Genomic DNA, 26,503 nt, shown 5'->3' with positions numbered 1-26,503 from the left:
TTTGCTCCCGGGTTTAGCAGCAAAAGACAAGGAACCAATCACCAATCCAAGGGAGTTTCAGCATTTCCACATCAGTAAGGTGACTCCTGGTGAAAATTCACCTCAGCAATACACAGGACTTGACACAGCAGGCACGGCCAACTTCAACACTGAACTTGTGAAAATTGAGAGCTCTTACTGGATAAGGCAACAATGCCTCTGCTCTTAATCCCAGTGACTCAGTTTCCTGAAACCTGTCTACCAGAAAGCTGCACCCTGGATATGCTGCACGGAGGGCAGAGCACTCCCAGCTGCTGCAGCAATCAAGGATGGTGTCATTCTGTTGTTTTCTTTTCCCCCATGAATGGTTGTGTGGGCAGAAAACAGGCAAGTTTCATCTCAGGTCATATGAGCAGAAAAAGTGACTTGGAAATTCTTGCAGAGAACTTAAACCCTCACGTTGCTGAGGAAAAGGAAAGTAATTCCCAGTAGGAACAGGGCACAAGCTCAGATGTGAAACCAGGTACTGGCAATCCTGCCTACAGCTGCTGGGATTACAGGTTTTCACTCTGACTAGTGCAGCCTCCACAGATCTCTGGGGAAACAGTGTCAAGTCCTTTGCAATGCATTTTCTCCTAAGGAAAGCTCCACCAAGACTGCAGTATTTAACTTCTCAAGGTTTGATCTCCAGTGTCACCACAGTGGTGCCGTATCCTCACACACTCAAGCATGGAATCCTCCTCTCCTTGCAAGCACTGTGCAGCATTCCTGTGATTTATGGATTGTCTCTAACATCAGAGCTATAGGCATAACTGGAAAAGAATTATATCTGCAGGTAGTCCAGGTGGGGATCCAGGCTTGTAGCACAGGGCTCCTCCCTGCAGAGCTGTGATGCTCAGTACACTGCACACGGGTTTGTTCCCAGATTTTAATATACATCACATTTACACAGCACTAGTAAAAATCTGTACACTTCACATTACAGTACGTACGAGCCACCAGCTGCTAGCTAACACCAGAACACTGATGAAGCCCAAGACAACTGCCCTAAAACAGGCAGGGGGGCTGGCCTTCCCCTCCAGGGAAGTTTCTTTGGGTTACACATTCTGACAGGACACTGCTTTCCAGAAGGGCAAGCGAAGGTGGTGAACCAGGTCCCAGAAATGGACCTGCAGCTTTTCTTCCTCCTCCAACAGCGGCTAAGAGCTGCCTGCTCACACTTCAGCTCCGGATGCCTGGGATTCTGCTGGGATTTTGTGTCTGCATCATTTCTTCATCTTCATGTCTGCCTCGATGGCGCAGCGCCGCCCTCTGGTGCCTCCGTCCTGCTCACAAGGCAAACAAACAGAGTTACACAACCCACAGGAACGGCCCTCCGGCACAGGGGAGGGAGGCAGGGACACAGGGAGGGACAAAGGGAATTCTGCATCTGGCAACAATTTCTCATGCTTTCCCATCAGGAGAAAGGGAAGCCGTCCCTGCCAAGGCCTGCCTGCAGACCTACCTAAAGCTGGATGTGGACACAGCAGGGTGCTGGGCTGGGCAGCATCTCTGCACTGCTGGAGCCAGGGCACAGACAGGCAGCACCTCTGGCACACACAGAGGCTTTTGGAGCCTGGACAGTGCAGGCTTCCTCCTAAGCAGCAGATTCTAGCTTAAGGTGGGAAAAGGAAAACTGCTGACTAACCTACCTTACAGGCTGCTGATCCCTATGGAAGTGCTGCTCCAGCTGAGTGACCCTGGCACTAGCTCCCTAGTTCCTCCACACAGCTCCTTTCCACGAGCAGGTGAGCTGAGAGCTTCCTCTGATCCTCTCTCTGGCTGATCTGCTGCCTCTCCTGGAGTACTCCTCTGTCTTTAGATAATGTGAGAGACAAGGACAGCTCTCCATCTTCCTCCTCTCTCTCCTCACAGTAACTCAGAGACTTGGGGTTTCCCAGAGGGAATATTTTTCCAAACACTTGCAGATCACCACGGGCACAGAGCAAGACATTTCTGCAGAGTCTTTTTTGCTTTCTGAACCAGGAACAGATAAAGGACACACAGCTGACTCCTCACTCTCCCAAGACCTTTTGTACTGCCTCGGCCGTGTGCAAGGGGCAGCTGTATAAACATGAGAGATGTAGGAACTACAGGACTGCACCACTTTGGTTTGTCTTCCCACTTATATGGAAAGAAAGCAGGAGAGAAGTCATGGAAAAAAGCAAAAGCAGATGACAAAACAAAAAACACTTGGAACCAGAAGAAAAGAGTGAAGCCCCACCCGCTCACCCATTTTGAGAGGAAGGGACTGAGATGTCTCCTCTCAGCTCACAGTGGTGCAGCCCCCAGGTCAAACACACCCTGCTGCAGTGCTAAGGATGCTGTGACAGTGCAGGGATCACCCAGACAAGGAGCAGAGCACCTGGCAGCAGTACTGCAGAACCTGCTGGAGCCTTTCAATACTTACAAAGAGAGAGAGAAGGAAGGCAGGAGAGCCCATTGGGACACTGTCCTGTTAAAAGGCCAAACAGAAGGACTCATCAGGCATCAGCTACGGAAATGCACACACCACACAGAAGCACTGAGCCCACACATGAGCATAGAGGAACATGTGCCCCACTCCCCTTCCTGCAGGGTGTCAGTCTTGTGCAGCAGGAACATAAAAACAGACAAAAGAGGGATACTGAGAGAGCCAGAATGCCAGGAAAGGGATATTCCCTCCACAGCCACAGCGAGTTTTCCTGGTCTACCAAACAATTCCTGCTCAGTGCAGCTGTCACTAGAACTCAGCAGGCAGCCCCTGCTGTCACAGTGTTGTGTGCACCACAGAGTACCTGACATCACTTCATCAAGTTTGCACAGGTCTTTATAAAAGAAAAAACCACAAATCTTCATTGCTTAGATCAGTGTGGAATCCAAAGGTTCTCTGGTGTATTTTACACAGCAAACCAGAGGTGACTGATTCTCTAGCTCTAAAAAGCTGACTAGGAAGTGAAGGATATGGCAATTCCCTTCACCTTTCTGCCATACCATAGAATCACGGAATCTGTGGAGCTGGAAGGGAACCACAGGATCACAGAGTCCAACTCCCTGCCCTGCAGGCCCATCCCCAAGAGTCACACCATGTGCCTGAGAGTATTCACACCTCTTCCAATACTCTGTTCATTTCCCTACAGTTTTTATCACCTGTTTTTAAGAACAGGTAACAGAAGTATTTGTATTACAGAAAAAACTCGTGAGACCTGTCTCTGGCATGCTGTACAGAACTGAAATCTAATCAATAGAGACATTTAAAGAAAAGTTGTTCATATGAAGATGCTGGTGTGAGAACTTTTGCCTCATTGTGCAGGAACTTCATGCAGTATCTTGGGATTCTTCAGAAGATCCCAAGTGCCCTTGCACAGGGTGCAGCATTCTCACCTTCTCTGAAGCATCCTGCTTGCGAGTGGAGTCTCGCCCCCGCAGGCTCTTTGCACTGATCCCTGACTCTGATGTTTGCATCATCAGTTGTGTGGCCAGAAATTGCTGCAAGGAAACCACACTCTGTTAAGATTGTCAAGCAAAACAAGCTCAGTAAGTGCATGTCAGTTACCTATCACAGACCACAGGCTGGGAATGATTGGGTCAGAGGCAGTTTCAGTTCCTTGTGTGCTGCTCAGAATAAGTTCCCCAATTTACCTCAGAAGCCACAAGTCCTGAGGAACTACAAAACCCCAATTCAAACCCAGCCCTGCCAGCTGGAACATTCTGCTTCAAAGGATATTTTAAATAGCATAAATTCACAGGGCAGTTTCATGTGCACTTTATATCAACATAAACCAGCACAGCCACCCAAAGGAGCCGTGGCGTCCCCTGTCACTCACTGTTCTTGTTGCTCCTTTCTGTTCCTGAACCACACCCTGGTTCTTGCTGGCCTAAGCATTTCCCTGAAGGAAATTACATCTGAAATTGGTCTGGGATGAACATATAAAATATTCTGCTGTGTTACTTTTAACTCACCCACAATCTAGTTCCACACAAACACCTGAGCTACCATGAGAGAGAAGCAGGGAAGGGCAGGACCCACTGCATTCAAACGCACTGGGAGTGAAACTGTGGCACAGCCAGACCTATGGACCAAGGCAGATCTCTGTCCTGCACTGGCCTCAGCTCAGTACTTCACCTGGATCTGCTCCAGGACATCTCTCTGCATCTCCACAGCCATGTGGTACACATCATGGTCAGAGCTGTTGTACATCACTGCATTCTGAAACATCAGCATAATGTCCCGCTGGAACTCGGCCGTGGTTCGGATCAGCCCGTTCTCAATGTTCTTTTTGATGGTAGATAAATCCATTGGCCTGTGAAAGAAATGCAGGCAAAATTGCAACAGAAATGCTTAACTCTTTCCCATCTCCTTTGGAAACAGCCCTGGGTCTATAATGTGTTTGGTTATAGTGTCTATTCTATTTAGCTGAACAGTTCCCCCTCATGGGCTGTGCTCCCTGGTACCAAGGTCTGGGTCTCAGAAGATCCAAGGTGTCCAGCAGTTACCTGGAATAGTAACAACAGCCTCAGAGATCTCTCAGGAGAGGCATCTGCCTTCTCCAGGCACCACTGATAGAGAAACTAAGGAGCTAGAGCTGCAGCTACTGAGCTTGAACTGTTTACAAGAGATTTCAGCAGCTAGCAGGGACTTCTGGTAATTTTTCCAGAAAAGTCCACCATCTGGGACAGCAAAAAATACTGATTAGAGAACAGCTTTTAGGAATTTCAAAGGTTAAATCCTACTCTTGGACAGAAACTGGGAGAAACAGATCAGTTTCACTTTACTGATAAAATGTTCTGTGTAAGCCAGTGTACTTCACTCAAAGTCAGGACTGTGTACAGACACGTGCCTGTTACTGATGATGAGTGTTCTTGGGGAAACCTGCTTCTGACTGAATCATGTCAGAAAAAGAACACTTTTCCAAGTCTGCACAGCAGGCAAAAACTACATTGTTGCCAGAAATCCCTACAAATATGCAAACAGAGTTCTGATGACAGAAGACTGCTGAGACTCACCTCTGCACGATGCTGTGGTAGCCTGGTGCTATGTCATCAGTTACAGGCTGTAAGAAGACATTGGCATACCTGCAGAGAAAAACAGTCCACTCAGTGCCTGCTCTTGCTGGTAAATATTTGTTTCATGCTCTCCTTTTAATTTGTCTGTAACAATATGATTCATCATCTCCCAAGAGAGATAAGCCTCTGAGATGGGAGAGTGGAGACTTGTCTAGGATTAGTCACTTCTTTCTGCCAAGACATCAAACTCACCTGTGATTAGCTGCTGCTCTCCAAACCAGCATGATGGCTTTCTTCCAGATCTTCTGAGCCTGTATCGCTTCCTGGTCCTCACTGCACACTGAGCTGCGAAGAGAAGAACATAATTCCTTCAGGAGCCTGATCACTGCCTCAGAGCACAAAACTCATGGTTTGTTTTGTCCCTGACATGCCCATGCTAACCCACGCCAAAGACAGACGGAAAAAGTGGGAGCTGGTACTGGAGTGCTGTCTGCACACTTGTAAGCAAGAACCGAACAAATCATCAACAAATTCTCCCTTAGGATCCACTCAGCAAGCCAGAAATGGGGATCCTGCAGTGTAGTAAACCCCTCAGGTTTAGCCAGGGCCCCTTGGAGAATAGAATGCTGACACAGCGGCAAAGAAGTTTCCTGTCTCCAGGGACATCCGCCTTGTACCTTATCCCTATAGCCATGGAAGGCAATATTGTGTTAAACCCTACCATTGGTCACTTATGGTCACTCTAACACCTTTGCCATTGGTCAGGATTGGATCCAGGCCAAGGGTATAAAAGTAGCATACTGTACCCCTACTAACTGGGAAGAAGAAGAGCTGAGACCCTTCACAGACCCTACAATAAAGCCATACTCGTGGAACAGCCAGTGTCTTCTGCTTCTCCTCTCTCTACCGTCTGCTGGAGCCTTAGGCCAAGGGAAAAGCTACCTAGCAAGCAAAGCTGAAATCACAAGAGCTGCCTAATCACTAAGAGCTGAATATCTCCCTGCTTGCTAGGGGCTGACCCGCGGCCTTGGTCTGAGAGCGAGCTGGCCTCTAGCACCCAGTCCCCTTGGGGACTGAGCTCTGGAGCTGTAACAGCTTGCATAGGATACGACCAAGCAAGGCTCATTTACTGCAGTCCCTGCTGTGTGCCCTGACACTCACAACTGCGAGGAGGCCGGGCTGCTGGGGATGGAGTCGGCGAGCGCGTGCGACTGCAGGGGCGCGTTGTGGACGCTGAAGCCGTCGTCGCTCTCGCTCACGGGGGGCTCGTTGTCCATCTCTGAGAGATAGCCCTCACCCTGGTCTTCTTCCTTGGGCTCCTCCAAACTGGCAGCCTCACTGGCACCGTCCTCATCATCCTCCTCACCCTGCCCATCCTGAAACACAGAGTCCATCAGCTGGCACAGACAGCTACAGCAGCCACTCAGGCCTACAAAGCAACTACGGTTCTGTGAGCAAAGTGGTTTTCTTGTGAGGCTGCTGACAACTGCACAGGCACTTCCACAAAATCCCAGTCTCTCCAGCCTGCCCAGCTTGTCCCCACAGACCCAGAAGCACAGACATAAACACCTTTACATTCTGAAGCCATCTCCCCTTCAGCTGCAGACTGCTCAAAGTGCAGAAAGCTGAACACAAGCTTTGCCTTTCAGCAGACAGCAGCAGCAACAGGCTGCTAATTAACTCAATATGACTAAAACCAACAGGGAATTACCTTCATCTGACTCCTAAACAGGGCTTGGGCCTCCTCCTTCATTGATTCTGTGAAAGAAAGAAATGCAGAAAGATTGATTCTCCCAAGCAGCCTTTCCTACAAAAGCTCCTGCACCAACGCCTACTGTCCTGCAGTAATTACCACTGTTCCTACAGCAATCTTTTCTCCCTCCTCCCCAGAAAACCTGAACCAGATAACTAACAACTATCCAGCTAATAATGTTGCATGTAAAAGATTTCCTAGCTGAATTAAGTTACCTGACAGCTCAAATTTGTGCTGAACATCAGCCTGTGAGGAGTCTTCACTCACATTTGGGACTTGTGGAGGGGATGAATCATCATCAGGTGGGGTCTGGAGGGAAGAGAAATGCACAAATCTAGATGTTTGTGTCAGCTTACTTCAGTGAAGGTGTGGGCACATCTCACTCATCCTAGCCTAACTCCAGGCAATGAGGTTCACTGAGCACCTTCCCAGCAGCAGTTCTGCACATGGGTGGGGGGAGATACACAAAGGTACTGCCTAAAGCAGAGCTGCTCTGCACATCAGCAGCCTGACTCCCAGGAAAACAGTCAGTCACATTCACTGAAGGGTCACTTCAACCCAGCACTCATCCTTCCTCTAAACTTTGCTCCTACCTGCCACAACTGCTCCTCTCTTTCCCCACACCAGTTCCAGGCAGCCTCTGTGCCCACATACCTCTGCCTTCACTGCATTGAGCACGGCATCTTCTCCCTGGGATGACTCTGTTTTGACTTCAGGAGTCTCTCCCGATGTTACAGCTGCTCTTTGATCTTCCTCTATCTCTTGGTTTCTAAGCTCTGGAGTTTCTGTCACTCTTGCAGTTGCTGGTATGGTTTCTTCAGGGCCCAGCTGACTCTGGTCCTGCTCTGCAATCTCAGTCTTCATTTCTGACCCCAGCTCACTGATGCCCATTAGGTCTCGAATTCCTTTTGCCTCTGGCTCCTCACACTCCAGTCTCTCCTGCTTCACTGTCACAGACACTTGTGGCATCTGGGCCTGCTTCTCATGCTCCTGACGAATTGAATGCTCCCACGGGCCAGGAAGGGTCTGAGGATCATCGGTATCTTCACAGAAAGAAGACAGAGCAGCTTCAACAACTGCTGCATCCAGGACTTCAGGGGGGTCGTCTACCTTTATTGTCAAAAGAAACACACAGCAGTGCAGGCTGAGGTCAGAAAGAGGGATTAAAGGAAAGTTCATGTTATTTGGTACTGAGACAAATGTGGAAATCCCAGTCTACTCCATTTACAAAGTTGCATTTTTGCAGCCAGATTTGTATCACTCCCTGTGAGAGTTTCTCCTGAAGCTTCAGTTTCAGAAATATGGCACTCCTGGAAAGGATTCTGTGAGCAGTGCTCAGCTGTCTGCCAGAGACATGACCCAAACCCTACCCTCCAAGGAATAAAGACATTTCCTTTTGTACTCTGAAAAGGAGCACCAGTGTCAGACAGGCAGCAGTGGTGTCCTGTCCTGTCGATCTGGAAAATGATGGCGAGAATGTGCATTCTGGAATAGTTATTTCTTGTTTGTTTAAACTAAATTGGTGAACAGCAATCATTTGAGATTAACCCAACTGAATGTGCAGCAAAAGCAAAACTGGCACTCTGCTTTCCCCATTTACCTTGTCCTCAATGATGGCTATAATATTTCCAACTGTATCAAAGTCCAGCTCTTCCCCCGTATAGGACACTGCAATATCCATTTTTTCAGCGAAATCCAGATCTTCTTTCCCATCCATGCAGTGATCTTTGGAAGACCCTGCAGTGCTGCCAGCCCCAGAACCCAGGCACTCTTTCTTGATGGAATCAATGATCATTGATATTTCACTGCTGTCCATGGACACGGTCACAGTGTGGGAATCAGCCACTGCCTCCATGGAAACACAGGCTTCAGGCTGGCTCACTGCACAGGGATGAGAGGCACAGTCAGACACCAAGCTGGAAAAGTCCCCACATGAACAAACACTGCAGTGGGTAACACTAAGCATCAACCACAACTATCCCAGGCCCATCCACCCCACCACAGCTTAGATTAATAAAAGACAAATACGGGTTTGCTTTCCCACAGGAGATTCCAACCCTTGAACCGCAGTCAGCAAATCACCAGCACCCCCCCCACACCCAGCAAACTCTGTTTAAAACCATGTTTCCTCCAGAACCCAGCCATAACCATCCTTTTTGGCCAGGATGGCCAGTCTGAGGTGACAAAGCCCAGCTGAGAGCTCGCAGGGCGCTGATCCCAGGGGAAGTTCTGCCTTCCAGCAGGACGTGAGCTCTGAGTGCGTGGTTGGGGACGCACCTGTGGCTACGCTTTCTGCAGCTGCAGCTGGTGGCACAACGGCTGGTGCTGACAGCGTGGGCATCATGACAATAGTGGCCTGGGACACAGGCTCTACGGGGGGTGGCAGGAGCTTAGCTGGAGGCTCGCTGGCAACAGCGGAGAAGGAAGCAAGAGGTGAGGTGAACTGTGCAGGGCCAGCTTCTAAAAGCCGGGAAAGCGTAGGAGCACCTAACAGAGAGTAGAAGGGAAAAGCACATGAGCAAGAAGCAGCCACCACTCAAGTCCACAAAGCCACCACTGGGCTCTTCACTGCCTGGTGGCTTCTTCTGGGAAAAGACACAGAGATACCTATAAAGAGTCCCAAAAGCTGTACAGAGAACCTGCACCAAAAAATGCACGACTCCCGCTGTGCGTGCAGTCTGAGGCAGAATCATGCAGCCACAGAACACTGCACCCACTGTAAGGGCTGGACAGACTAAGCCACACATGCACAGAGATGCCCTTCCAAAGGCTCATCCCAAAACAATGATGGGAAATCTGAAAAACAGTGCTGAGAGAGCCACACAAGGTAAGCCAAGACAAACAGTCGTCACAGGAGCTGGGAGGGAGCGGAGGGGATTTCCTTGCAGGTTTTTCCTGGAGAATTCCTTTTATATCAAAGGCTGCCATTCATCTTAGCTGTAACTTCCAGTCAGAATTTACTGAACTGTCTGGACTAAATTAACAAGTCTTAAAAAACCAGATGTGGATAAGGAAAGCAGTATTACTTGTATGGAAGTCTGTATGAATGAATAACACATAATCTCAGTTGTAGACAATGTGATTAAATCACTGGTCAGCAGGAGCTGAGGAAAAAACTTCCTTAGGCAGGTTATTCTGAAAGCCCAGTACAGAGTCTTGCACTGTCTCTGTGTCTCTTGCACTAACTCTGAACAGATCTCTAAGATACACCAGAGGGAGGGCACCTGAGTTCTCCAGACCCACAGGGAGCTGTGTTTGACACGTTGGGGATCAGATCTAGACCATTTTTTCCCCAACTCCCTGTGAACAAACCCTTTCTTTCTACACTCAGATGCCTGATATTAGCCAGTGTCCAACCCAGAAAACCAGACTGCATGGATCAGGACTGGATTAGACCAAATTGCTTCAGTCACTCTTTAAAGGTTTAGAGTCTTCTTAAAAAGTAGGGGTGAGATGGACAGGGCTATATAAATAGAAATGCAACTGGTAGAGAAGCTCCCAGACCAGCCAGGTAGGCATCATCTTTCCCCCCAAGAAAATCCACAGAACAGTCTGAAGGTAAATTTTAAGGAAGAACTGTACAAGGAAAGGCCTGAGTTACCTGAAGCAGCTGGAGATGCAGGAACAGCACCAGGTGCTGACTGCATTTCCCCACTGTGCAGCACTGGAAGGACACTTCCTACCTCCAGCAGCACTCCAGAGCTGTTCATGTGACCAGAAGCCACTGCCATTTCATTTTCACCAACCTGTCAAAGGAGGATGAGACTCAAGTTCCTGGAGATACCACCACACCAGTGATTCTCTGCCAGATGTGCACCTCATGAACAGCACCAGCATCTGGTGTCCCAGCATTTCCTCTGCAGGTTTTATTCAGGTTAGTTCCTGCCTGAGGCCCCTCACACAAGTGCAGAACTGAAACTGTTCCTGTTCTCAGCTGTAACACAGCTGCAGGCCAAGTGCATCATTTGCTCTATCACAGTTCTTCTCTTCAAGGACCTCACAATCCTTTACACATATGAGTCTCTCTAGACCCTGAGATGGCACAGAAATATCCCTTGTTTTGAGTTGAGAGAAGCAGAAATACCAAGATGGAAAGTAACTTGATCAAGGTCACACAGTGAACCTATGATGGACCTTGAAACAGATGCAAACCTGTCCTGTTCCTACAAAGAAACCTCAGCTTTCCACAGCCATGACCTTTCCCTGCCCCACTTTATGTTACATCCTGCAAACACAAAATCCATGGAACATTTACCCAAGCTAGCAAATAGAAAAAACCCTAAATCTGACTACTATGAAGAAAAAAGTCAACAGCAACACACCTACTCCATCACACAGGCACCAACCCAGGGAATCTGTGTCACAAGCAGCTGATGGCTGCTGTTTTCACACTGGGCTCTGAACAGTGTCAGCATCTCCTAAGACTTCTCAAGTCACTAACACCACGAGTGGGTTCTCATCACAGTGATTTTAGGAGCTGTCTACAATTAGGAGAAAACTGAAGCAGTTCTGTATAGGTCATAAGTGCCATTTAAGGATTCCCTACTCTTGTACACATTAAAAATACTGAAACAGGACTTCCTGACAAGGTGTAAAGAATTGTGAGCCCAGTGTAGGAATCACCAAGAATGTCACAGAGGCTGATGGGGATGATGCTGACTAACAAATTCCCTTCCTTGGGGAGAACAATTTCCCCTAGCAAACCCTGCAACTCCAACTCCTTATGACTGAGGGGACAGCCAGTCCTATGTGCTGCACCAGCCCTGCAGTCCTGCTGGAAAAGGGGCTGACCTCTGCAGCTCACAGGGGTATTTACACCTCTCAGGTTATCACTTCTGCTGGGACTCTCACAAAACTGCACATTTTTAAAAATTCTTTGCAGATCCCCCTTTTTTCAGTGGGAAAGTCTGGAGCAAATTGTTTGTGTGCTTGCATATATGAGCAGAGAGCTCCATACCAGCCTGGGGCTTGTGGGCAGGAGACTGCCCTTCTTCAGCAGCTCTGAGAGCAGAGGGGAAGGAGGCGGAGTTGCTTTTTGTCCTAGCATCTTTTTCTGGGGTGAATCATCAGTGACTGGGGTCATGGGGGCATCCAGGGGAGCAGAGCCTGGAGGGGTGTCAGGGATTCCAATGAAGGAGGCAACTGGGGTGCTGGGCAATGTCCCTGGCGTGACCTGAGAAAGAGAAAAACCACACTGTTCAAAGCCACACTCCACCACACGGACCAGCCCCGCTTGCTGCTTCCCCCAAGAGCATTGATCCAGCACACCACAGACACCTACTGCATTCACTCACTGCCCCTACTCCAGGCACGTGCTTTCACCCTTTCCCTGCCCTGCAGAGCCAGCTCCCAGGCACTCACAGACTGCCTGGCCAACCCACTGATGCCCCTACAAGGCCTCTGATCCAAGCACTGGATCACCACAGACAGGGAAGAGGAGATGGATCTCGAGCAGCACTGTCACCAACCACACTGCAGCACCTGAAAGCTGCACAGCAAGGCAAGGGCTTCTCCCCAGGCCCCTCCTCTGTGATGGATGCAGAGCCCCACGTCCCAAGCTGGGCTTTCCCTCCCACCCAGAGAAGGATCCTCACCCCTGGGCTGGCCTCATCCCCAGCGGGCTGGGACAGATCTCCGAGGGAATAATCCCCGCCCGGGGAGGTGGAGCCTGCAGGAGAACGAACCATCACCCCCGTCAGCCTTCGAGGGGGGTTCTTAATGGCCTGGCGAGCTGCAAGAGAACACAAACTCCAGTGAGAGTCTGTGACTCCATCGTGGAGTGGCCCAAAGAATTACCTTTGACTTTAACCTGAAGGATTTTAAGAGAACAATGTATGTTATAGGAATTTCTTGCACCCCACTAGGCTCAGTTCCCAAGTAATACTGACTTTGGGTAATGCACTGCAGCTGCAGGTTTTTTAGCAGTTTGGTATTCACCACCTCCCACCACCAAATTAAATGCCCCAAGAGTTATGAAGAACTAAACATTCAGAATAAAAGTTTCTTCCCCTTATCCTCAGTGACCAGGGGAAACTAAAGGTGTGAAAAGCCTGACATTCTACCACAGAGCTCCTTACCAACCCTGCTTTCCCTTGGATACACCTTTCCTGAAGGTTTTATTCCTTTTTCAGAAGCCTCTGCCTTTTACCCTGTTACAAATACAGTGCTAGAAAGAGAATACAGCCTCTCTCTCCAACTCCGGGGTCAAGGAATTCCTCCTGCAGGTCTTAACAAGAATTCAGTATTTTCTAAATGTTCTTATGAATATATGCATTGAGGAAAACGAAGGCACCTCATTTCCAGCTTACCCTGATAAGCAGCATCTGTAGCCTTCCTCTTGACCTCTGCTTCCTCCTCTTCCATTTTTTTCTTTCTGTAAAAAGTACAAAAACCTGCTGTCACAGGGTGTCTCAGTTCCCCTTAATTCCCCCTTCAAAATGTGTTTTACTGATGCCCACTCTGTTATCTCCAGACAACATCAAACCACTCAGCCTCAAACCCCCCAAGGCAAAGCAGCAGAGCCAGAGAATGACACACAGGGCAGGAAATTTCACTTCCACATGATTGCCAGAAGGGAGGCTGCAAACATGGTTCTGCAAGCCACGGCCAAGCTCTTTACTGAGCAACCCCAAAGGATGTTCCACACCAGCTGCTCTCCCCCAGCCCACGCTCTCAGAGGCCAAAGCATCTGCCCAGCTCCATTTCTCTTAACCCAAACTATGTGGAGCAAGAGATGCTGGACAAACAGAGAGTCAGGAAACCACAATCTCAGAAGAAATAATGAAATAACCCACATCATAATCTCATTGCACAGCTCCTCCAGTCTGTTGTCCATGTGTCCAGCCTGGATCAGCTCTGCATCCTTCTTGAGTTGCCTGCAATCATAAAATCTTTTTACATTCTGATCACTGAACTGCACAGCTTAAGCAGCATTTTCACCCCAGTCACCCCCAATTTTCATCCCACTTGGATTACTTTTTCAGGACAGGACTCTCAGGTGTGCAACATTTTAAAACCTCTGTCATGTACCTGTATTTTTCCTGTGTTTCTTTAATAATTTTCTTCAACTCCTCAACCCTCTCTGCAGTCAGTTTCCGCACAATAACATCTTCCACTGTCTCCACAACTTCTCCCTTCTCACCACGTTTTCTTCTACAGAATAAGAGAAAAGAAAAACTCAGACACAAACCACAAGAAAACTCAGTTCCTCTTTCACAAATGGCTGCTTTCTGTCATTCATGACGTGCTCATCCAAAAAGAATCAGCTTCCTCCAATTCCCTGAAATTATATTGGGCAGCACAACGTTCAAACAATCTCTTCAGGAAATTTTTGCCAATTCACCCAGCATTAAAGTCTTCAGGAACAGATCAAAGATGCAAGTCCACCAAAAATTCTCAATCTGAATACAATCCTTCCACTTCAAGAGAGAATTCTTTTCTCCCCAAGAAGAAATATCTTTTTTTTTTCTTCTCTGACTCTACTAAGCCCTTTAATTTTGCAACTCTAGTGCTGAATATAATTCACAAACAAATCAGTCACACACAAATATTACTTTTAGACATCCCATCTTTCAGTTAATGTTGTGTGAAGTCCCCAGACAAAATGCCTGGAACTAGGAGCAGTAAATAACTCATATCACAGAGCTGTAGTGACAACACTGATAAGAAAACTGTAAGAAACCACTGCAAAACAGTGACAAATACAAAACATCTCCCTTCTCACTCCTCTTTTCTACCCCTATTCTGAATGATAAATTTATGTGCAAAACTTCTGATCAGTAAGGCTAACATGCAGTGCTTTATTCCAGCTAAATAAACATTATATTTCCCATCTGAAAAACCCTGATCCCACTGTCCCACAACAGCTATTCCAGCTGAATTTTCTCATTCTGAAATGCTCCTTTTGGGAGGAGCAGGCTGGGGAACAAAAAGTAATTTAATAGTGACAAGGACTTTGCTGTAAGAACCCAGGAGTGCCCCCTGAGCTGCTGCAGGCTGTGCTGGGGTCACACTTTGTACTCACTTTGGGGTCTCTGTGGTCTCCAAGAGCTCTGAGTACTGAGATGCACAGTGCTGAGAAGAAACAAAGGAAGTCAGAGGACAGTCTGCTTGCCCAAACAGGACACACCAAAATACATGGACATCCACAAATTCCCAAGGCAAGGAATTTCAGATCATAATCACATAGCCTTACTTAGTAACTGTGTACTGGATAAAACACAGAACAATTAATCCTAAATTCATCCTCAGTATGACATTTACAACTGTGCAGAGATTTGGTGCCCAGGATTCAAATGTCAGTGCCTTACCTTTTGGGAAAACCAGTCAGGTGGGCGTCCTGGCTCTGCAAAAGGTTTGATGGCTCTGCTGACTGAGACCCTGTGGGAAGGAAATGACAAATTACCATCCATTTACCTTTTCCCCCAATCAACATGCAGAGAAAAGATGAAAACCTCTCTTTACCTCATTGAATAACCCTGCTACACATGATAAACTCACCAAGGAGTTACAAGTCTCAAAAATATTTACCTGCTTCTAATAAACAGTAATTTTACTCCTTTGCTTTGAAAAACAAGTTTCTTGTATCTGATTATGTGACTACATTTCCACAAAACCCTTACTTTAGTGAGGAGAAAAATACAGTAAAACAGAGCTATAGGCTCAGTGCACAGGAATCTGTTACCAAATATCTTTGTTGTCCACAACTCACCTCATCTAATTATGAACACAGAATCATAGAATGGGTTGGGAAGGACCTTAAAGATCATCTTGTTCCAACCCCTTGCCATAGGCAGGGACATCTTCCACTATCCCAGGCTGCTCCATGGACACTTCCAGGAATGGGCAGTCACAGCTTCTCAGGACAACCCTTTCCAGTGCCTCACCAGCATCACAGTAAAGAACTTTTTCTTAATCTTCAACCTAACCCTCCCTCTCTGTGTCTGAGCCATTCCCCCCTGTCCTGACACTCCATGTCCTTGTTCAAACTCCCTCTCCAGCTCTCATCGCTCTTTATTTTGATTACCACACCTCTGGGTTCACTCAGTAGTTATGAAGCCAACAAAATGCCTGCACACCTCTTTCACCCCATTTTCGTTCTGAACAGCGGCAGCGCGGTGCCAGCCCCGTGCCGTGCCCGGTGCTGTGCACACGCCGCCCGCCTTTCCCGCTCCCGTACCAGTTCTGGTCGCCGCTGCGCATGACGGAGGAGGCCAGGCAGAGCTTCTCGCGGATGGACCAGGGCTCGGTGGGGCCGGCGCTCAGCAGTTTGTGCTCTGCGGGACAGGGCAGGAGTGTGGGGGACAGTCCCGGGAACACCGGGACCAGAACCCGCGGTTCCACGCTTGGCCCCGCCCCTCCCCGGACCCATTGGCCCCGCCCCGCCCGGCGCCCCCGTTGGTTCTTCCCGGAAGGGTCCTCCGGAACCGCTCCGTTCTCCTCGGGCCATTCCCCTGCCCCTTCTTCTCCCCAGCCCCATCGCCTCGCATTCCCGGCCGCGTCTCCCGCACAGCCTCGCACTCACTCCCCGGCCCCGCCGCCATCTTCCCCGCCCGGCCCTGAGGGCGGCAGGGGCGGCACCGCGCGCAAAGCCCGCCGGGAGGCGGCCGAGCGCCGCCACGCCCCCTTGGCCGTGTGCGCACGCGCAGGCGGCCGGTTGCCCGGGGGCCCGCCCCCTCCGTCCCAAGAGCGGGCGCTGATTGGTCGAGGGGCTCTCATGCCGTGCTCCCATTGGCGGAGCGGGCGGGCGGCGAGGTTTGAAACGCCGAGCGAGGGGCGGCGTGAAGGGTAGCGGGGCCGGAGCGGCGAGAGGGGCGGCGTGAAGGGCAGCGGGGCTGGGGCGGCCGGCGGTGTCGGTGGGTCCCTGTGAGTGCGGCCAGACCCGCGTGGTGCTGGGCTGTGTGTGGGGGGGGCGGCGACGACCTGCGTCTGGGCTTGGGGCTGTCCTGTGTGGTGGTTGGTGTGTGCGTTAGGTCTGTTTGTTACCCTCTGTTAATGGGATGTCTGTGTACATGTCACCTGTATGGTGTCCGTATGTCCGGGAGATGGGTTTGGAGTCCTGAGTGGTGTTTGTGTGTGCACGGACTGTGTCCGGGGTCCTGTGCGATTTCCCCGTGTGCAGGGGCCGTGTATGTGGTGTGCAGTGTGTGTAGGGAGGGCTCCACGTGGGGACCCGTGTTTGTGGGGACCGATGGATGTGCAGGGGTTGCTGTAACACCACCCTGTCCCTTCCCCTTTTTCCCCAGGAGCGTGTGAGGCACCATGGCACAAGCACTCGCCTCCCCAGGGCTGTTTTCTGACGATGAGGCTGCAGCCTCCCCTGTGCTCGAGTCCACAGCTGCGGGCTTTGGGGCTGACCTGCGCAAGGACCTGCTGCCGGAGTTCTCTGCCATCTCCCCAAACCTCGAGGGCTCTCAGGTCAGCTTGGAGCCCTGTAACAAACAGGGCAGCGTTTTCACTCGTGCCTGCTGTTCTCTGTACAAAAGAGGTGTGATGCAAAAATAACAGAGACTCTCAATAATGCATTTAGGGGGAGCATTTCCTGGGAGAGCAGTGGGCAGTGAGTGCCTCTCAGCGTGATGCTTGGTTTTGGTGTTAGGCCTTTGGCTTGTTGGTCTGATCCATTAGATAAAAAAAATAATGCTGGCGTGCTTGGAAATGTCTAAGAAAGCTTCTGGCATTGTTGGTGATTTTGAGACCAGGGAAATTCCTCAGCATTAGCAGCATAGCCAACATGTGTGCTCCATATTGTGGTTCCTGTTAAGTGTTCCCATGGGGGGTGTGTGCTGCCTCTCTGGCTGCCATATTTAACTTGTGCTGATTCTTACAGGCTGTAACTGAAGACAATAATGGAAAATTAAAGGTTTACCTCAGAGTTCGACCTCTGAAATCTACAGAAGTAGACAAGGGAGAAGACCAGGTGAGACACTGAATGAAGCAGAGTCTGAGCTGGCTGTGTGCCTGCTGGGAGATGCTGTCTATCCTCCTGCAAGCCCCTGCAATGATGAATTTTATGTGTTCTTTAGGGCTGTGTCTGTATTGAGAACTCAGAAAGCCTTATTCTGAAAGCTCCAAAGAATTCCTTCACCATGCGGAGCACAGAGCGAGGAGTGGGACAAGCAGTGCACAGATTCTCCTTCACCAGGGTAGGTAGCTGGGACAAACAACCCATCTGGAAGTGATTTCAGCTTAAACCAGCCCTGCAGCTTGAAAAGCAGCCTTATTCATATCCACTGACCCCAGGGCACTGCCTGAACTCTGCAGTCTCATGCAATCAGGTTACTTCAGGTTTTAGTTGCTACTTCATTAGTTTTTTAATTTTAAGCTGTTTCTGATAACTCTTTTTTGGCAGCAAATGGCAAACTCCTGTTCATAAGGCTCTAGACAGACTAGGGGCTGTAATGATATGGTATTGGATTAAATGAATGAGCAGCTTGTTTTTGTAGGGAGCTCAGCTGGAATTGCTGGTGGGTCTCTTGCTCATGGCTAGTGCAGGGAACAAAGGACCATGTAATATCACTTGAGCAACCATCATCTAAAGATAGGAAAGATCTACATGAAGCCATTTTTCCTGTGTCTTGTTTGCAGATTTTTGGACCAGAGGTGGGTCAGAAACTGTTCTTTGATGAGACAATGAAGCAGGTGGTAAAGGATGTGCTGAGTGGGCAGAACTGTCTGGTTTACACCTATGGCATCACCAATTCAGGGAAGACTCACACAATTCAGGGTAAGGATAGCACCAGGTGTTGTGGGGCCTGTTGAAGGAATTGTTTTCTGTCTTCTGCCTCTGAATCCTCAGCTTTGCTGCTGCTCTTGCTGCAGGCACTGCCCAGGATGGGGGGATTCTGCCTCGTTCCTTGGCCACCATCTTCCACAGCGTGGGGGACCGGCTGTACCAGGCCATGGACCTGAAGCCTGCCCTCTCCAACGAGGTGACCTGGCTGGACAGCAGGCAGGTGCGCCAGGAGGAGACCAAGAAGCAGATGATGCTGCAGAGGGGACTCTGGGAGGTAAGCACAGGCCTCTGGGGGTTCAACAGCAAGAGGAAAGGGGTGGTGTCACACTACCTGCATGCTCCTGTTCCTTGTTTCCTTCAAGGAGGAGCTGCTGACACCCATGAAGAGGAGTCACAGTGCTGAATCTCAGCTCCAGGCCACCACCAGTGGCAGCTTTGACAGTGGAGTTGCTGGGCTCTCTTCATCCAGCCAGCTCACCAACCGTTCAGACCTCAGCCAGACAGAAGGTATTTCTGCAAGCCTGTTGTGTGCTACCTGCTGCTTTTTGCTGGAGCATGGGGGAAGAAAAGGGTGATGGCTGTTTGGATGCTGTGTTCTGGGTAAGGGAGCAAAGGTGTTGTAGCCTCAGATTTTCCCTTTGAAAGATGCCATGTCAGAAAAACTCTTCATATATTTTGCCAGTATCAGAAGAATTCTCCACTCCATAATAACCAAGCCTTATGAAATGAAATATTGCTTGACATTCACTCATTTCATTCAAGGAATGTGGTTATTGAGCAGCTGATTGCTGTGAGATGGGGATTGCTGGGAAGCAGGATGCCAGAGTGGCAGGCTGCACTGAGCACTTGTGCTTTGACTATCAAAGCCAGGATCTACCAGCTACTTCGGTATCCAGAAGCATGGAGTGATGGAGATAACAAGGATTAAAACTTCAGTTATGCTGGAAACAGTTCATGTTTGAAATATCTTGCAATTCTGGAATCAAAATTGAGTATGTGAAAGTCCTTACACAGAGCAGGTGATACTGATAAAGGAAACTTTAGGCTGTCTCACTGGGGACAGGCATTAGAATAGATGCAAAAGAGAGGAAGTAAATGAAAGGATTTGTGCTGGGGTGGTTTTGCTGGCTGATGGAAGTATCTTACTGTAGACCTAAACCATTCTGTTGAACCCATGAAAAGCTGCCAGTCATGATTTGTTTTCCTTCCTTTTTTTCTCTTTTTTCCCCAGAACTTGGCCCTTGCTGGGCTGACTTGGATCGCATTTCACTCACCAGCCCAGAAGATGTGCAGTTCTCCATCTGGGTCTCTTTCTTTGAGATCTACAACGAGTTAATCTATGACCTGTTGGAACCAGCTCTGCCTGGGCAGAACCGCAAGCGGCAAACGCTGCGGCTCTGCGAGGACCAGACTGGCAACCCCTATGTGAAAGGTGGGCCTGCCTGCAGGAGAGGGCTGGTGGCCTGCTAGGGAGGCTTTAGGAGTGAGTGGGGGGATGGCTTAGCAGTGATGTGCTGGAGAGCCCCACAGAGAGCTCTGATGAGGGATTACAGGATTGTCAAATTTGCTGATGTCAAGGATATACAATAGTGAGGTTGGGGCTGAGATAAGTTTTCTGCCAGTGTCCCAACTGCTGTGCCCAATGCGTGCTTGCTTTCCAGATCTGAACTGGATCAATGTCCGGGATGCTGATGAGGCCTGGAAGCTCCTGAAATTGGGTCGGAAAAACCAGAGTTTTGCAAGCACCCACATGAACCAGAACTCCAGTCGCAGGTCTGAAGGGAGAGGGATTGTTTAGGCAGAAATACAATTCTGAGGGGCTTTTAAAGTTTGCTTTTTTATTTTTTTTTGTAAATATTTGCATGTTTCTTTACAGTCACAGTGTGTTCTCCATTCGCATTCTGCACTTGCAAAGAGGTGGCAGTGAAGTTGTTCCAAAAATCAGCGAGTAAGTTTCAGGTTTTTTTAGGATTTGGGTGTAATCTCAGCTTTCTTGTCTCTTTGGTTGAGGGCCTGGGGTATGGGAAGTATCTTGGTGATGGTGGTGTTGAAAGTATACTTGGAAGAAATGAATGTTAAGTCTTGGAATTCACAGGAGTTTGAGAAGTACTGCAAGGTACAACTTGAGGTAGTTCTCAGGCTTTTTGAGTGAAGGTAAATGTGAGCATCCTTACCTTTGCAGCAGGGCTGATTTGAGTGCCTGTTCCTGGGATGTATTTATCTGGAAAAAGGCTGTTCTGAGGATTGGCAAAGGATCTCTGAAGTTGACACTTCAAAGCTCATTTTGCTGTTACTTTGTGTAACCCCTACACTTAAGGCAGGCCCTTCTATCCATCAACAGCCCAGGCACCCCAAAAGAGTGGTCTGTGCCCTTATGGGGAATCTGGGAAGGTGACTTCAGGGTGTCTGAAGTGGAAACCTGATATTGCAGGATAAAGCCTGTAAATGTCACCTCACATCACCTGTAAGAGATGTGAATCTCACTGTGTTTCCCTCAGGCTGTCCCTGTGTGACCTGGCGGGCTCCGAGCGCTGCAAGGACCAGAGGAGCGGGGAGCGAATGAAGGAAGCCAACAACATCAACACCTCCCTGCACACCCTGGGCCGCTGCATCGCCGCCCTCCGCCAGAACCAGCAGGCCAGGTGAGCAGCCACTCCTCCAGAGGGAGGGTGTGGGGGGTTTGGTTTTGCTTTCCCAGCTCACTGCTGTCTCTGCCCCAGGACAAAGCAGGCGGTGGTTCCGTTCCGGGACAGCAAACTGACCCGCGTGTTCCAGGGCTTCTTCACCGGGCGCGGGCGCTCCTGCATGATTGTCAACATCAACCAGTGTGCCTCCACCTATGATGAGACTCTGCACGTAGCCAAGTTCTCAGCCATTGCCAGCCAGGTGAGTAACACACACCAGGATCATGGCATGGTCAGGGTAGCTTGGGTTTCTCCTGCTTCTGTGGGACTTGGTCCCTTCCCACCACAAGGAGAGGGGGCATGCTTGTACCTCATCCCTATGCTTCTCTCCACTGGTTATTACCTCCAGAGCATTTCCAGATTCTGCTAAACTGAAATGGCTGACAGGTTGCAGAGAGGGGCTGGCTGTGTTTAAAGACCAAACAACTTCCAGGCTTTGCAGATTGATAACAGCAGTCTTTTCCCCTACAGCTTGTTCAGGCACCTCCCACAAAGCTTGGACTTCCATCCTTAAAATCCATCATCAAAGAACACAGCAGGCGAATCAGCCAGGGTCCAGAGGCAGAGCCAGAGGAAGATGTGGAATCAGAAGAAGACGCAGAGGATGAGGCAGATGTCTCTACGTATGAGAAGAAGGTGGGTTGTGATTTGTTTTACAGACTTTATGTGGATGCAAGGTCAAGAATGTGATTGTTAGCTTTGGCCTGGGGAGCTGGGATTGGAGCTCAGAGAGAGCCAAGAGAGATGACACAGAACCTCAGAAGGAAAAAGGACCCAGGAAATTGGGAATCCTTGACAAAAACATTCTGCAGTTGGTCTAAATCTGACACAAATGCTGAATTTGAAAGCACTTTGTCATCTGTGGAACAGTGGCAGTAACAGTGCAGGTGCAGACCTGTAATTCCTTCAGAAAACATGCAGAACAGGAATCTAAATGGGGAAAAAAATAATCAAACTTCCTAGATAAAGCAGGCAGTGGGGATAGCTGAAAGCTCCAGGTGAAGTCATCCCTACAGAAACGCAAACTGTTGTGCCAAGGTAGCAAACTCTGGCGACTTTTCTTTCCAAGTGACCAAACCCTTAAATCTAGATGCCTGCATCCTGCAGACATGGCATCACTCAGTTTCCTGCAGGTCTGAGCTCTGTAGTGCAGCGTGGGCAGCAGAGCTGTGTCTCTTGCAGGACCTGCTGCGTGCGGTCGAGGCTGCGCGGGAGCTGCTGGCGCAGGAGCGGCAGAAGAAGCTGCAGCTGGAGATGCGCCTGCGCGAGGAGATCTGCAACGAGATGCTGGAGCACATGCAACAGAAGGAGCAGTGGTGGAGGTACAGCCTGTGCTGCTCTCCCTGCCTCTGCTCAGGATGAGCTGCAGCACCCAGGACTGCCAGATCCTGATGTGGGGTTGGTTGTTGTCTTTGTAGCCAGCACGTGGATGCTCAGAGAGAGCAGCTGGAGGAACTGTACGAGGGTAAAATGAACATCCTGAAGGAGTTACTGACTGACCACTACCAGGAGGAGATGCAGGTTTGTTCAGGGCAATCAGGAAAGCAGCAGTGGGTTGGGAATGGACTCTGGGTACTTGAGTGCAGGAAGATCTTTATGCAAAGTGAAAAGAAAGATTTTGCTTTCTGAGGTATTTTTGGTGATATTATTTCATCCCTTGATCCACAATTTTTGCTTCTTGTCTCCTACTTTATGTAGCCCACGAGGCTTCTTAATTTTGATCAGTCAGTCTGGAAGCTAATGTACAACCATCCTGATTTGTCCATTTGTTCAACATGATTCTCTTCCCCCCTTACTCCTTACACTAGTGGCTGGATTTGGGCTCTTCAGATTCACACAAGCTGTGTTAATTTCTCTTCTTGCTCTCAGTTGTGATGATGGGTATGGACCTGTCCAAATTTTCATGCCTACAGCGTTTGAGTGACCTCTGGGACTCCTTGCAGACTGCTCTTAAGATACCAACTTCCAAAACAATCCCTCTTCTTTAGAGTCTGTAAAAAGGTGCTTTAGGCTCCCAGGAAATGGGTTTGCTGTACTCACTTAAAAGTAACCTTAAAGGCTGAGTTCAATGTGTGAAGTGTAGGATTGAGAAATTCTCCAGGAATAAAGACACAGAACGTTTCACACAAGTTGTGCTACAAAAATCTTGTTGACTCTCTGAACAAACTTCCTTTCTCAGGAGCGTGACGAGGAGATTTCAGAGCTCAAAGCTGCTCTGAAGGAGACCAAACAAAAGCTGGAGAGCCTGGATGCCAAGCAAAAGGAGTCAGAGCAGAGTGTACGTCGATCCAAGCGAGCGGGCACCTCGTCTGCTCTGCAGCAGGAGCTGGCAGACACCAAAGCCAGGCTGGAGCAGTGTCAGAAGGAGCTGAATTCCACAAGTGCAGGTACAGCAGCGATGCTGCACAGGTTCTGAACCCTGCTGAGAGCTCCCTGTGCAGGGTTAGAGACACTTCCTTCAGGGTACATTGGATTTAGGCACTCTCAAAACATGATTTGACTTGTAGGTGACAGGAATAATGTGCTGGATGGGCAGTTTCACTTCATTTTCACAGGAAAATGGACTTTAGCACAGGATAATCCTTCCATTCAAATTCTTAAGCCCCTTTGTCTAAGTGAATGGCAGAAGCCTGGAATGTTTGTGCCTTTCTGCACAAACTGAAAAGCTTGTTCCAGCTTGCCTGTGGCAGCTTGTCTCAAGGCAAGTCCTGAATTTCAGGAATACTGAAAGCTGATCACTGTCCTGTTTCTCACTACTTTTTGTCTGTTCCTAGAGTTGCGCAAGTACCAGAAATTAGTGGAACCACCTCCCTCTGCCAAACCCATTACTATGGATGTGGATAGGAAGCTGGAGGATGGACAGAAGGTAACTCCAGTTTGTGTTACAGAAAAGAACATTTGCAGGGCAGAGTGGTTGCCAGCTTAAAGAGAGTTTGGGGCTGCTGTTCCCAGGTTTGTAAACAAATGAAATGGGTTTGTTGAACTTACAGGAGTTTTTGAAGGTTGTAGTATCTGATCACTCAGATGGGATCCTCCCTCAGTGCTGCATGTCTGAATTACCTTGGGGTGGCTTTGTTTGCAGAGCAGTGCCAAAACCAGCTGTTGCATTGAACCCCTCTCTTCTAGAACATCAGAATGCTGCGTGCAGAGTTACACAAAATTGGGGAGTCTCTCCAGTCTGCAGAGCGAGCGTGCTGCCACAGCACAGGGGCAGGGAAGCTGCGAGAAGCCCTGGGCATGTGTGATGACATCCTGGCAAGACAGGTGATGTGTCTGCTGTGCTGTGGGGCTGCATGGGGGAGAGGGGTCCAGTCTGTGTGCTTTGCCATAATCACAGCAACCAAAGTTCTTGCTGCTGCAAATAAAATTATTTATTTGCCAGTGTGTATTTTGTGAAGGGAGCTCTATGGTTGGTTTTTTTCAATGGCTGTTAGTTGTGTATTTACCTCTCCACAGGAGACCCAAATTGTTCCTGTTCAGTTCACTGGCAGCCTGCACTTAAAGTAGGAGAATTCAGAGTTCTCATTTCCCTATCCACTCCATCACAGTTGCTATGGCAGCATATTTGCAGCAGGATGGAGCCAGCTTTGTCCCACCCTTACTGTCCCTATGTGTTAGGGAACTGCTACACTGTTCACAGTAGAAGCTTTTATGCACGGTCTTATTTAGCAGAACACTTAGTGAATTTTGGCAAGAGGCTGTTTATCCTCCTCAGTTCACAGTAACCAGGGAGTTAAGACAACTTCTCATTGTACCTGAAAAGCTGGAGAGGCACTTTCTGTACAAGACCAGGGGCAATAGCTTCATATTGAGGTTTAGATTAGATATTAGGAAAAAATACTGTAAGGATGCTGAAGCACTGAAAATACATTTCCTAGAGAAGTTGTGGCTGCTCTGTCCCTGGAAGTATTTTAAGGCCAGGATGGACAGGGCTTGGAGCAAGCTGGTCTAGTAAAAGCAGTCCCTGTCCACAACAGAAGAACACAAGGATCTTTAAGATCTGCTCCAACTCGGAATGGGCTTTTATTTCTATGGGCTTTTATTTTGATATTTTAAAAATATATTTGTATCTTGTTTTCAGGACCAGACCCTGGCAGAGCTGCAGAACAACATGGTGCTGGTGAAGCTGGACCTGCGCAAGAAGGCGGCCTGCATTGCTGAGCAGTACCACACGGTGCAGAGGCTGCAGGCGCCGCCCACCTCCGCCCTCAAGAAACGCTTCTGTGCCAACAGGGAGAACCTGCAGCCCAATCAGCCTCCTGGCAAAAAGCCCTTCCTGCACAACATCCTGACACGTTCAGCCACCCGTCCTGCGGCTACCAGAGGCTGGCAACTCCGTTCAGTTGCTCTATGACTTTTGAAAAGGAGGTCCCTACCCCGCTGTTACTGGAACAGGTGGCAAATCCAATATAATAGCATCTGGTTTTCATTGTGCGCTTCTTTATTGTTATTGTAGCTGCTTGAGACTTATGTAAACATCTCTGGATATGTATGTTTAAACTTTCAAACAATACCAAAGTGGACAAAGTGACCTTATGTGATTTAAACACTATACTGAGGAAAGTCTTCAACTGTAAAATAACGCAGATGATCAACCTGTTTAACAAAAGAACAAGATAAAGGTGTTCTTGTCTATGTTGGCACACAATTCAAAAAAATAAGTTCGTAAGTTCCTCCTTGAAAGATACTTTGCCTTCCTTGAATTATAATCCTTTATTGAAGTATACACGGTCTAGGCCACGGTGGCTGGCTTGGATCTTGGCTCGCAAATCTGGCTCCAAGCGTGACACCGCCATGGAACTGAGCAAAATAAACAGAAGGGGTTACACCAAACAAGCACCAGAGAGGAAAATGAGATAGACAATGCATCTGCTGAAATTCCTACACTGTCAAAAGAGTTTTTAGATATTTTTAAATATCTTATCCAGGGCACATGAATCCCTGCTCCAAGGGCAGTGGGACAGTCCATGGAGTCAGGAAATGGCTGTTGCTGTTACCATGAGGGTAAGGATCCACTTCCTTGCTCAGGTTGTTGCTGGCAATTGAAACTTACCTTCCTAAAATGATTTTTATTAAATAGAATCTATTTTCCTATTTAACTTACTATGTCATTTTATTCAGTTGAATAAAAGGATTGTTTTTATGAGAGCTGGTTCACAGTAAAGTGAAATAACCTGCCAGGTCATTTGAACAGCTGCAATTTCCTGAACACAGTTCAAGGTCTAATCTTCCTCTGAACTGGAGAGCCCTGGCTGAAATCAAGAACTGTAGCACGTGTGCTGGGTTGGTTTGTCAAGTCATCTCCAGGTAGCCTAGTGACACTTGTTT

The 26,503-nt window shown here is 48.7% G+C and overlaps 3 protein-coding genes across 6 annotated transcripts in view; 1 reads left to right on the top strand and 2 right to left on the bottom strand.

The window, feature by feature from the left end:
- Positions 1–701: 701 nt before the first annotated feature.
- Positions 702–16,363, bottom strand: BRD8 (bromodomain containing 8). Of its 2 annotated transcripts, none has more exons than XM_064724633.1 (21): positions 16,281–16,363; positions 15,936–16,032; positions 15,067–15,136; positions 14,781–14,830; positions 13,787–13,909; positions 13,552–13,632; positions 13,066–13,130; positions 12,352–12,488; positions 10,359–10,503; positions 9,035–9,244; positions 8,358–8,638; positions 7,412–7,867; positions 6,973–7,066; positions 6,716–6,762; positions 6,166–6,380; positions 5,257–5,349; positions 5,005–5,073; positions 4,124–4,301; positions 3,382–3,486; positions 2,429–2,473; positions 702–1,304 (listed from the first exon to the last, which is right to left on the bottom strand). In XM_064724633.1, exons 1-21 carry the CDS (start codon positions 16,297–16,299, stop codon positions 1,245–1,247), a joined length of 2,640 nt encoding a protein of 879 aa, XP_064580703.1. In that variant the 5' UTR covers positions 16,300–16,363; the 3' UTR covers positions 702–1,244. The 2 variants fall into 2 exon arrangements, with proteins under 2 accessions (XP_064580703.1, XP_064580702.1); XM_064724632.1 differs by lacking the exon at positions 2,429–2,473 and adding an exon at positions 11,715–11,930 and having other exon boundaries at positions 710–1,304.
- Positions 16,364–16,560: 197 nt separating this feature from the next.
- On the top strand, positions 16,561–25,604 carry KIF20A (kinesin family member 20A). Of its 2 annotated transcripts, none has more exons than XM_064725098.1 (19): positions 16,561–16,611; positions 17,002–17,173; positions 17,586–17,675; positions 17,782–17,901; positions 18,344–18,482; positions 18,578–18,765; positions 18,854–18,998; positions 19,723–19,923; positions 20,153–20,264; positions 20,368–20,439; positions 20,990–21,133; positions 21,212–21,377; positions 21,647–21,811; positions 22,358–22,497; positions 22,594–22,696; positions 23,355–23,562; positions 23,950–24,041; positions 24,302–24,439; positions 25,257–25,604. In XM_064725098.1, exons 2-19 carry the CDS (start codon positions 17,018–17,020, stop codon positions 25,527–25,529), a joined length of 2,652 nt encoding a protein of 883 aa, XP_064581168.1. In that variant the 5' UTR covers positions 16,561–16,611; positions 17,002–17,017; the 3' UTR covers positions 25,530–25,604. The 2 variants fall into 2 exon arrangements, with proteins under 2 accessions (XP_064581168.1, XP_064581169.1); XM_064725099.1 differs by having other exon boundaries at positions 16,562–16,621.
- The window catches only part of SFXN1 (sideroflexin 1), a 22,985-nt gene continuing 21,650 nt past the window's right edge, over positions 25,169–26,503 (bottom strand). Inside the window, exon 12 of one of the 2 annotated variants that reach the window (XM_064725103.1) lies at positions 25,169–25,975. In XM_064725103.1, the coding sequence (XP_064581173.1) occupies positions 25,879–25,975 (97 nt within the window). In that variant the 3' untranslated portion in view covers positions 25,169–25,878. The remainder of the gene's footprint in view (positions 25,976–26,503) is intronic. The other variant, XM_064725104.1, reaches the window with a different exon arrangement.

Source organism: Zonotrichia leucophrys, chromosome 13 (assembly GCF_028769735.1).
Source record: "Zonotrichia leucophrys gambelii isolate GWCS_2022_RI chromosome 13, RI_Zleu_2.0, whole genome shotgun sequence".
Classification (NCBI taxonomy): Eukaryota; Metazoa; Chordata; class Aves; order Passeriformes; family Passerellidae; genus Zonotrichia; species Zonotrichia leucophrys.
This window is presented reverse-complemented; position numbering and strand designations above follow the sequence as displayed.